We start from the raw sequence: 12,226 nt of genomic DNA, 5'->3' as shown, positions 1-12,226 counted from the left end.
CACACACACACACACACACACACACACATATATATATATATATATATATATATATATATATATATATATATACACACATATATCGACCTGTCAGTTGAAACTGACAGCAGGAAGTCTGCAATGTGAGTAGATATGGAGCTGCCTCACAGGTGAACTGGCTCAGCTCCTGTCAGTGTTCCAGTGAAGCAGCGAGTCATTGACACCTGCGCTCTTCATGGTAAAGCAGGAGCTCTGTTCTCTCTGTTCTGTTCAACTTTCGGTCCGATCATTGACGCGCTCCCACCGCACCTGCGCTCCTGTGCGCCGCAGCGGCAGAGCGCGGCGCGCGGCGCAGCAGCGACCTGTCTCTTTAAGTTGGTGTCAAAGCCGATTACCGCTGATCTCCGTCGTGATTCTGTTTTCACCGTCTGTTCCCTCAGTCTATTTTTGTTTGCGTCGCTGACGGTGAGGTTCGCTTTTCCCACACATGAATTTACTAGTTGTTGTTTTTTTCATATTTTTTAGTGTGCCGACAGAAAAGCTCCAAAGTTTCCAGCATGCAGACGCGCTGAAGTGAGGTTCAACCTGCCAGAAAAGACCCGCATCAGAGCCCCGGTCTGGAAGCTACTGAGGCTGATGCGCGCTGCGCCGCGGACGCTCCAACTTTTTATACCATGGTAAGCCTGGATTACCTTTTCCTGCAGACGGAGATATTAACCGCGTTCTCTTTGACGTCTAAAAATAACGGCGGTGGCCGCGCATCGGGTGCTGCGGTGTGATGTGACGCCCCGGGTCGCTGTTTGAAGTTGGCACCGAAATAAACGCTGAACTCCGTGTGTGCATAAAATGCAGAAGAGCGTGCGGTACAATGAGGGCCACGCTCTGTATCTGTCGGTGGTGGCGCGTAAAGAGGGGAGCAAACGCGGCTTCTTGAGCAAGAAGACCACAGAGAACAGCCGCTGGACGGAGAAGTACTTCGCCCTCCACCAGAACGTGCTCTTCTACTTCGAGAACGACCAGAGCGCGAGACCCTCTGGTATCTACCTGCTGGAAGGATGTACGTGCGAGCGGGCACCGGCACCCAAAGTGTCCGGAATCAGCAAGGAGCCCCTGGAGAAGCAGCAGGTGAGTCCCTCCTTGTTGACCTGCTCTGTAGGATGAAGATTCAGGTTACTTTAAAATGAGAGAGGTGTCTGGTTTTCACTGTAATGTGCACAATGGTGCCAGAATTATTCAGTTTACTACCATTAAGAGAAACAGTTTAAGTTTACTTACATTTTAATTTCAGGATGCAGGCTAAGAGGTCAAAAGTTTACTTACATTTAGTTAACAGATGCAGGAAACTTTTAAATATCAAAATTTCACTTTAATATACACCCCCCTCCAAAAAAATATTACATTTACTGTCAGAAAGAAAACATGAAAGAGGCTTAAAGTTCACCCACATAATTAATAAGAATGCAGGCTGCATTACAATCAAGGTAATGACTTTGCCAAAGATATTCAGTTTACTATCAAGAAGCAAAATAAAAACATCATAATTTCTTGTTTGAGAAGCTAAAAGTTTACCCATGTTTTAAGAAATGTCACAGTATTACTTTGACATGAAGGTGGTAGTAGTGTAACATTTACTTTACTACCATAAAGAAAAAAGAAACATCGAAATATCATATTTGAGAAACTAAAAGTTTATTTACATTTAGTTTTAAGATGCAGGGATTTGTTAAATATCATGTTTTCACTTTATTATACACATTTTTGCCCAAAATATTACATTTACTGTCATAAAGAGAAAGAAAACCATGAAAGGGGCTTAAAATTGACCGACATATTGGTTTAAAAATGCAGGCTGCATTATAGTCAGGGACATTACTTTATTTTAATATGTTCAAATTTGCCAAAGATCTTTAGTTTATTATCAAGATATGAAATATGTACATCATATTCTCACATTTAAGAGGCCAGAAGTTTACTTATATTTAGTTTAAAGATGCAGAAACTTTTAATATACACATTTTTGCCAAAAAATATGACATTTATTGTCATAAAGAAAAAGAAAAGCATGAAAGAGGCTTAAAGTTCACCCACATAATTTATAAAAATGTGGGCTGCATTATGATCAAGGAAGTGACTTTATTATGTTCAAATATGCCAGAGATATTCAGTTTCCTATCAAGACGTGAAATAAAAACATCTAAATTTCTTGTTTGAGAAGGTAGAAGTCTACCCATATTTTAATTTTAGGATGCAAGCTGCTTTTTCAATTAAGAAATGTCACAGTGTTACTTTGACATGAAGGTGGTAGTAGTTAACATGCACATTTGTGCCCCAAACATTTAATTTACTACCATAAAGAGAAAGAAAAACATCAAAATCTCATCATTGAGAAGCTAAAAGTTTATTTACATTTAATTTAAGGATGCAAGAATCTGTTAACTATCATATTTACACTTCATTATTCACATTTTTGCCAAAAATATTTATCATAGAGAGACAGAAACCCCTGCTGAAGCTTCAAGTTCACCTGTATTATAATACAATGATTTCACTTTAATATGTGCTAATTTACCAGAAATATTTAGTTTATTATCAAGAAGAGAAAGAAAAACGTCCAATTCTTACATTTGAGAAGCTCAAAGTTTCCCGCATTTTAAGTTTTTTATGTTTTCACTTTTCCACCAAGGTAACAATAGTTAATATGCACTTTTATGACAAAATCTTCAGTTTACTGGCACAAAGAGAAAGAAAAACATCTCATATTTGAGAAGCTAAAATGCTTTAGTCTTCGGATGAAGCCTGCTTGTTCAATCAAGAAATATGATGTTGTGACTTTAATGTGCGCATTTGTGCCAAAAAGCTTCAGTTTACTATTAGATGAATAAAAACGAATTGTCATATCTGAGAAGTTAAATGCTTATCTAGATTTAGTTTGAGGATGGAGCTTGTTTTTAAAATGACTTTAATAATATAGCCTAATATGTGACAACAATGAGGCAGACAAACAGAGCTCAGCACTATGGCTCAGTTCATTGTTTGCAGAATTTGTTCTTATAATATTTGATCTATGACAGCTAATCTTAAATGACCCACATTCCCTTTTCTGTTGCGACGAGGTATCAAGATGTTTTCATCCCATCAGCAGCTGCCATAATATAGATTATTCTCTGTAAACTCTAAGAAAAGGCATATTGTTGTCTACTGGCAATGTGTTTCTACAGTTTATTCTAATATTTAGACATAATCTAGATGATACCAGCTGATCTCCTCACCTTCTCCAACTTGTTAGACGTAACTCTTCTACCTTGTCTTGGACATGAAGGGTGCTATACAAATAAACTTGCCTTGCCTTGCCTACCTTATAGAGGCAAACAGAGCAGACGTGAAGCAGTTTGTTCACAGCTTCGGTGTGTAAACGGTGTATTTGCTCATGTGACCGGTGGTTTCTCTTCTCTGTGTTGTGTTTATTGAGTCGAGACATCGACCTTTTTTTGGAGGTGCTCTCCATTTATTGCAGCCTTGACAGGTGATAAAAAACACACAAGATCTTCCCTCAATTTACAAGACCTGTACTCCTACAGAAATTAAATAATACATTCAGATGCTTGATTGGGAAAGTGAACCTATACACTACCATTCACTTAGAAATGTCCTCTGTTGTTGAGATTCAAGGAAATAAGGGGTCTCATAAATCAATGCATCATATCTTGTTTTGTCCAAAACCCAAAGATATTCAGCCTACTGTCATGGAGGAAGGAAGAAAACTAGAAAATATTCACGTTTAAGAAGCTGCAATGAGAAATTTTAGACTTTTTCTTTCATCTATGAACTATGAAAAGTGTCCGGATTTAATTTAACAGTTGACAACTGATGTAACTGTTTCAGCTTGAGTTGGAATAAGTAAAAAGTTCATTTTGTGGGCTGGATATCTCATTTGCTATATCCTCTGCAGCACTAACACCCAATAAGTGAAAAGAAGATGGAGATCCTCAAAGCATTTAGCTAACTGTCTATTCCGAGCATCAAATTTCTGTGTTTACTTTGAATGAGACTGAAAACAAACATGATGGATTCATGTAAAAAATCTGCTTTTTCAAAAAGTTGTGAGGAGTTCCTGCCAGTTAAATACTGTTTTGCATGAGTCTTGAAATAAACCAGAATTATTTCTTTCAACATTAGCTGTCAGCATGCAAATACATGATAGAGGAACTGTTTTTGTGCAATTAAACTAGATATGAGGACATCCATACTAAAAGATGGATTGCTGATAAACTAGTGAAATGCAGCAAAGATGTAGTAAAGTCTTTAACATTAGAGACATTAGAGTATGACAAGTAATCTCTTATGAAAAAGCACAAACTTCGACATGTTGCTTATCATACATTTAGAGGCTTATAGATTTATTGACCGTACATCAAAGGCAGAGGTCTAAATAATATAAATATTAATATCGTGACCCCACTGCAATATACCAACAGTCTGATGGGCTCTAATGGTCTGTTTAAGTGAAGATATTCCAGCTCACTGAATGTAGGCTGTGGATATAAGACTGTCACAGGCCACACATTTCATATGGTGCTTTCATGTACAGCTTTTTTGCATGTTACTGTTTACAGAATTTGTTTTACTTTGGGAAACAACAACACAACCTCCAAGCAGTACCCTACAATGCTGAGAAATTCAAGTTTTGACAAGGATTTGGATAGTGCAGTAAGTTTAATGACAGTATTTGTCTATCAGCATTCAAATGTTCCACCAAAGCAACTGTCCTGTAACTATTTTAAGGGGAACATATTGCTGCATCCTTTGCTTAGCTCCACCCAAGACAATTGTATATGTATGTATGTATGTATATACACTAGTGTTCAAAAGTTTGGGGTCACTTAGAAATGTCCTTATTTTTGAAAGAAAAGCAGTATTTTTCAATGAAGATAACATTAAATGAATCAGAAATGCAGTAAATGAGTATTCTAGTTGGAAACGGCTGATTTTTAATGGAATATCTCCATAGGGGTAGAGAGGAACATTTCCAGCAACCATCACTGCTGCGTTCTAATGCTACATTGTGCTAGCTAATGGTGTAGAAAGGCTGATTGATGGTTAGAAAACCCTTGTGCAATTATGTTAGCACATGAATAAAAGTGTGAGTTTTCAAGGAAAGCATGAAATTGCCTGGGTGACCTCAAACTTTTCAACAGTAGTGTATATATAATTATAATTCCTTGTTTTCTTGGTGCTTTTGGTACTTGGTACCTTGATGCTTTTTACTTGGTACTCTTTACTTATTTGAAATAAATATCTCTATCAATCACTCAAAAGAAATGCAAACATGCCAGAGTGTTTTTCTCCCTAAATAATGAGGAGAGTGATCAGGCAGTGTGGTACTAAAGATTCAAGATGTGATGAACCTTATTATATACAGTGCATATGAAAAGTAGGGTTGGGGTTAGGACCTTGGAAATTTTCTCCTTTTATTGTGTCTCAGCATTGCATCATGGTAAATTTAATTTGACTTTGACAAAGTGAAAACTGATTTCTACAGTATAGTGTTAAAGTCGTGTCAATTATTTAAAAGTATAAAACTCACTGGAAGTGATCGCGTAGCATTCTCCAGCTTCAAGTCAGTGTTTAGTAGTTACACCTTTGGCCACAATTACAGCATTGAACCTGTGTGGATAGATCTCAATCAGCCTTGCACATCTGGACGCTGCAATTTTACCTCATTCTTCTATGCAAAACTTTTCAAACTCTGTCAGGTTGCACGGGGAACCTGAGTGAATAGCTGTTTTTAGGTCTAGCCTCTGACTTGGTCATTCCAGAACATTCACCATGTTGCCTTGAAACCTCTGTGTAGTTTTAGCTGTATGCTTTGAGTTGTTGTCGTGCTGTACAAAGCTGCTCCCAAGTTGCAGTTCTCTTCAGACTGCATCGGGTTGTCCTCCCTATACTTTGCTGCATTCATTTTACCCTCTACCTTTAAAAGCCCTCCAGGGCCTGCTACAGAGTAGCATCTTCGTATCATGATGCTGCCACCACCATGCTGAACAGTGGGGATGGTCTGCTTTTCTTGTTGTATAATGTTTGGTCTCTGCCAAGTGTAGCATCTAGTCTGATGGTCAAAAAGCTCACTAATACCCATAGTCTTGATGATATCATCTCTGTATATTTGTGTAGTTAACAAAAAGCAATGTGTATGAAACCTTTTGATCAAATAAGTCTTTTTAAAATGCTCAATGTCATGGAAAAAATGATTAGACCACCCTTGTTTTCTTCAATTTCTTATTAATTTATTGACTGGTACAACTAAAGGTACATTTGTTTGGACAAATATAATGATAACAACAAAAATACCTCATAAGAGCTTAATTTCAGAGCTGATATCTAGCCATTTTCCATGGTTTGCTTGATATTAACCAAAATCACTTCAGTTTGACATCAATTGCTATGGCATTGTACTGCCAAAAATAGTGCTTTTAGGCATTCCATTGTTTTCTTTTCTGTCTGTTTTAGTCACATGACACACACAGGAGTTAATACTTGATTGCATAATCATTGTTTTTGATGACTGCAGCTATGCATCTTGGCATGCTCTCCACCAGCTTCTGACATTGTTCTGCTGTCAGAGCAGCCCATTCTTGTTGCACAAATTCTAACAAATTTGCTTTTTTTTTGGGCTTGTGGTTCTCCATTTTGTGTTTGATGATTTTCCACAGGTTTTCAGTTGGATTTAGAACTGGTGATTGAGCAGCCCAAGACATGGTTCCAGTGTTCTGGTTCTCCATCCAGGCTTTACTGACCTTGTTGTGTGGCACGGGGCATTGTCTTGTTGGAAAATCCAGTCATTGGAGACAGGAAAGAGTAACTGGGCTTTCCTCTGCCTTTCCTTGATGAAGGGCTTCTTCTGTGCCCTGTGTGACTTCTGACCAGCTTCAAGAAGGCACAAACAGGCCAAACATGTCACATTTCTGGACAGTGTTCACTCATTTTTAAGGTCCCTGGAGGTCTGACGACGATTCCTGACACCGAAACGGATGAGTGCATGGTCATCTCGTGGGGTTGAAAGACGTTTCCTGCTGCGACCAGCTAGCAGTTTGGAAGTATCATGTTGGGCTTGTTTTTTCTTGGTGTAATGAAAGGCTGTCTTGGAGATCTTCAGTTTTTTTGTTACCTGTTCATCTCTCATGCTAATTTCCAGCAGTGCCAAGATGGTTGCTTTTGTGGCTTCACATAATTCTTTGGTTTTAGGCATTATGCGCCGTACCACAACTCAGAAGTTGTGCTACGACTTGAACGTAAGCAGGAAACCACTTTAGGCCTTTGCCTGTGCAGTGCTGCTTTTGACATGAAATGGCCTCTTTTATACCCTAAGAATACAATTTAGCTTAAGCATGCCAAATAGGACACAAAGTATTATGTAATCAGCTACATTTTTTGTCATGTACATTGTATTCTTCAGGCAATATACCTTTGGTGGTACCAGGCATTGAAATGAAGAAGAAATTGAAGAAAACAGGGGTGGTCTAGAAATAGAAATAGAAATCCATCATTGTCATTGTATGACAGATATACAATGAAATTGGGAGCACTGCCCCATTTGGTGCTTAGAAAAATATATACAATCAAAATACAATAAAATAATAATAATCTAATAATTTATCTAAATTAAATCTAATAATTTTTTTCAGAATTAAATCTAATATTTTTTCCATGACTGCATGACATTAAAACAGTTTGCAGTGCAAACAGGCAAATTTGTGGAACCTGTCCTTCTGCTTTAGAAATGTCCAGATGAGTCTGTTTCTCTCACCTGTGACTCCCTTGTTCTCCCTCTTGATAATAGTCACTGTACTATTGACAGTATGCATTCATTGCTTGTGCAGTTTCCCTACAAACACCTGAGTCCTTTTTCCTGCAGAGATGCTCACAATCCCTGTTTAATTACAGATAATTAAGTCTTCACTTGAGTAGGGAAGCTCCAGAAGAACAACCATCTCACAAAAAAAAAAAAGGTATATGTAGTGTACTCATGAGTTTAACCAACAAGTAAGCTGGATATGCAGAATAAATATTTTAGTGGTATTGCTGATCTTTTAAAGTACTTATACTAACACCTAACCTGTGCTTTGAATCCTATTATCATACACGGAAGTACTGGTAGGAGGACACAGACAAGGATGTACTTTACAATATGTTATTTACAGAACAGCTTGTGTTTGAAGCTTAAAAGAACTTACCAAGTACTATGAAGTCAATTTTATTGTTTAACTTCAACCCCTGTATTACATGCAACACCGTCTGTTCTTTAGGTAATGAAGTGCTACCCATAAAAACCTTGAAATATAATAATGAGACAATAGAGAGCTGTGTGTTGTGATCCTTCTGGGAAATATTTTGACACTGTCACCAAGTATTTCAAACAAAATTTCACTCATTTGAAAAGGTTCCCCTTGTTTTTTTCATATTGAGGCTGTATGATCTCACATAATTCATGTTTTAATGCACACGCTGTGCTGTGAATTCAGTGATGTTTCCTTGTAGCAATAGAAAATCCTCAGACATTCCCACCTGTGTTTTGATCTGCACTGTCAATCGCAGATGCAGAGAGAGGGAGTTTTCTTCCTGAAGGGCACGGGGTCAGCAGTTGGTTTTCAGAGTGAAATATCAGGGTAAGAGCAGGGCTCTAAAACCAGAGGTTATGCAGCCATGGTGAAATTAACTATTTTTGCAGTATTTTGAGCTGAAACACTGAAAGACATAGTGAGACACAGTTCAGAATCCACAACAGAATCAGAAGACACGTTTCTGAGGGTCGGCAGCTTGGTGATAGGCGGCTCACAGGACAACAGCTTTAAGCACAGCTTAATAGCAGTCATAGTAAGAAGTTTCAGTTTCAACTGTGAAGAGAAGATGTGGAGTTGCTGGTTTGACAGGTGGAGCTGCAGCAAGAAAGCCATTGTTAATACATCAGAATTAGAAAAATACACTTGGATGGGCCATGAAACACCGCTAATGCACCACTGAAGACTGGAAGATTATGAACTGATAAATGAAAATTTGAAATCTTTGATTCATCATGCAGGATTCTTGTACACTGTTGAGCAGGAGAAAGGATGGTTCCTCGGTGTGTGACATCAACTGTCAAACATGGAGGAGGAAGCGTGATGGTCTGGGGCTGTTTTTCTGGATCCACGGTCGCTGACTTGTACAGAGTGAGAGAAACCCTGAACCAAAACAGCTACCACAGCATTCTGCAGCACCATGCAGTACCCTCTGGTTTGTTCCTAGTTGGTCAGGGGTTCATCTTACAGCAAGATAATGACCCAGAACATGGGACTTGGGATGAACTGGACAGGCTGATAATGAAAAATACTTTGGATTGTGGAATTCATTGCCCTATCTCAAAGTAGTTTGTTGGATGACCGTAACTTCACTAGACGTTTTCTAAACTTAAAGAAACTGATTCAAACTGTTGTGGCTTTTTTGAGTCAAAACATTATTACTCCAACAAGGAACACAGCCGAGTAATAGTGTTTGTGACGATCGGTGTTGGTTTGTCTGCCTGTTAGCAACATCACTCAAAAATGGACTGATAGATTTGGATAAAATTTTCAGTAAACGTCAAAAATGACACAAGGACCAAGTGATTAATTTTGGCAGTGATGCGGTCTGGATCCACAGATTTATTAAAGCTTTCTGTATCATTGTGAGATAGTAGCATTGCATCATCGTAACTACGACAACAAGTGAACGCTACATCAGCTGCCTGCTGACGATCACATGATTGCGTTCCAACTACAAATCAACTGCTGCGGACTTATTGGGACATATCCATTGGAAATAATACAAAGAAGAATTGATTAAATTGTGGGCGTGTTTCTGAGTCCCATCAATTCCTGACGCCCGCTACAATTTTTTGGTCACATGATTCGGTGTCCGTACATAACATATGTGTACATAACATACACATGCATAACACACGCCTGTATTCAGCATAAGGTCATTTTGTTTGTGGGTACCTCTATATTAAATGGCCACATTCTATGTTGCTGTGATTTCTGATCATCAGTAACTAATAAACAAATGCTCCATTTTTAAAAAACAATATGCTGCATTTCTGACAATGCCATATGGGGAAATGAATAGCCTTGGTGGAGTACTCCGAGTGCTTTTCTTATTTTTTTTAGAGTGTCAATAACATGAAACAAGTCAAAATAGGAAACAGTGTGCAAAGATGAAGAAGGCAGAGGAAGTGGAATACAGTAAAACCGCCACATATGATATATGAAATGAGAATCCAGTTTTCGGTCATCATGCTTACAGTGTGGAATGTCTGTATACAGACGTCTGTGATGAAACAGTGAACTGGCCTTAAGGGCAAAAAGAGGTGACAAACAAACAGGAACTTCACGTTTTATTCAGTCATCTGATATTTATCAACAAAGCGTTGTGTCTCACTACTGTCAGGTAAGGACAGTGGAGGAGGACAGTCTGTTAAGCTGCCTCCCTGCAGTGTGGCAGCCTGGCATTAGAGTCACAGGGGGCTGTCTGTCTGTCTACCTGTCTGTCTGTCTACCTGTCTGCACTGTAGCTGCTGTTTACTCCTGACTGAATGCAGCCACTGACCCTCAGCTTTGTCCAGCTTTTGTACCATTGAGCTGCATTCAACACCCTCTGAAGCAGGCAGCTGACAAGACAGTGTTTGGTTCTAGAGAAGAGCTAGTTCAAACTGCATGTTGCCTGATCATCTTGGACAGTAGCATAAAAGGCCTGTCATCAGATGGAGAGATGAGATGGGATTAGGTTTGACCTCCTGAACCCAAAACCTGCTGGCTGGTTTGAAAGCATTTATCTTTAAAAAAAATGTCAAAATGATACTGGTTGTCTGCACAAACAGAAACAAATAATGAGATTTCAACATTCCAGCAGACTTTGATCACATATAATATGCAGTTCTATTGAAAAATGACCCAAATCTAAACTTAAAGTCATGATACTTCATGAAAAGAAACTTTATTCGACATGTTTCATTAAAAATTGTGCTACAAATAAACAATTTGTACAAGATTCTGTAAAGCAAACAATTGTGCACTCCTTGATGACAAGCTCAGCCATGGTCATGCTGTTTCCATAGAGGTGCAGGACTTTATATTGCAGTGAAAATGAGCCAGCAGTGGGAAAAATGTGACAGAATTACAACAAAACGCCCAGAAACTGCTTGGAAATTATAGGGATAAATAAGAAAGTGATTGACAATTGTGTAAAGAATGTTCAGATGCTGCTGGCCAGTCATTCTGTGAAGGGGTGTGAGTGTTTTTGGTTTTGGAAAGTTGAAGAAAAGAATATAATGCTTACAGTAAGGAATAGCTAAAAATCTATTTTTGTTTTTTATTCTTTATTTTACCAGGTAAGCTCAGTCGAGAACAATTTCTCTTTTACAATGATGACCTGGCAAGAGGCCCCAGCAGGAAGAAAGATAACAAATAAACAAGTACATATACAAAAAATTACACACAAGTGTTTAAACAGAGATTACAAACACCCTAAATTAATGCTAGAAATTCAGTGAAAACACTCAGCATGTGCAGTGGTCAACAAGGGTCTGCTGCTGCTTCTGTTTAAAAATGTAGGGTGATGAAAGTCATGGCAGTTTCAGAGATTTTTGGAGGGAATTCCAGTCGATCGCTGCAGCAAATTGAAAGGAATTCCGGCCAGAGAAAGTGTGAACCTGGTCCTGTCTGAACTGATATTCTTCATTTTCCAGTGTTCAGAATCAGTACTTTGTCTGATATTTGAAAGGAGCTTAAATACTTGCCACTAAGCCACAAGGTTCTTCTGTACCAGAAGATTTTTTAGAAACACATTTCCTCCTTAAAAGTGGCTTCTATAATTAATTGACGATCAGAATAGTTACTGATTAATTCTCTGGAAATAGACTAATCAACTATTGTAGCTGTGCATGACTCAGTTTAGTAGGAACAATAAAGTTGTAACCGCCTCCGTATTTTAGATTGGTGCCACTGATATTGTGTTCTTTGTGTTGAGATGCAGTGCCACTGAGAGGAAGCAACCCAGACTAAAAGATTGATGACAAACGGTCATTGTTTGATGTCCAGTTAATGAAGGCCACTCTGATACGAATCAGGCAGGTTTTTGATGGAGCAACATTAAAGTCATACAAAACATCAGAGAGCATCAAAGCTCTTTTGATGTCCACTCTCCTTACAGACACTCTGCTAGCAACATTATACAT

The 12,226-nt window shown here is 38.4% G+C and overlaps 1 protein-coding gene across 4 annotated transcripts in view; it reads left to right on the top strand.

The window, feature by feature from the left end:
- Positions 1-205: 205 nt before the first annotated feature.
- rasgrf2a (Ras protein-specific guanine nucleotide-releasing factor 2a) overlaps positions 206-12,226 on the top strand; it is a 56,315-nt gene continuing 44,294 nt past the window's right edge. For 2 of the 4 annotated variants that reach the window (XM_051938756.1, XM_022199797.2), the window contains exon 1: positions 208-1,104. In XM_051938756.1, the coding sequence (XP_051794716.1) occupies positions 826-1,104 (279 nt within the window). In that variant the 5' untranslated portion in view covers positions 208-825. Of the gene's footprint in view, positions 1,105-12,226 lie in introns of all 4 variants that reach the window. The other 2 variants (XM_051938755.1, XM_022199796.2) reach the window with 2 other exon arrangements.

The sequence above is a fragment of the Acanthochromis polyacanthus genome, chromosome 18, assembly GCF_021347895.1.
Source record: "Acanthochromis polyacanthus isolate Apoly-LR-REF ecotype Palm Island chromosome 18, KAUST_Apoly_ChrSc, whole genome shotgun sequence".
NCBI lineage: Eukaryota > Metazoa > Chordata > Actinopteri > Pomacentridae > Acanthochromis > Acanthochromis polyacanthus.
This window is presented reverse-complemented; position numbering and strand designations above follow the sequence as displayed.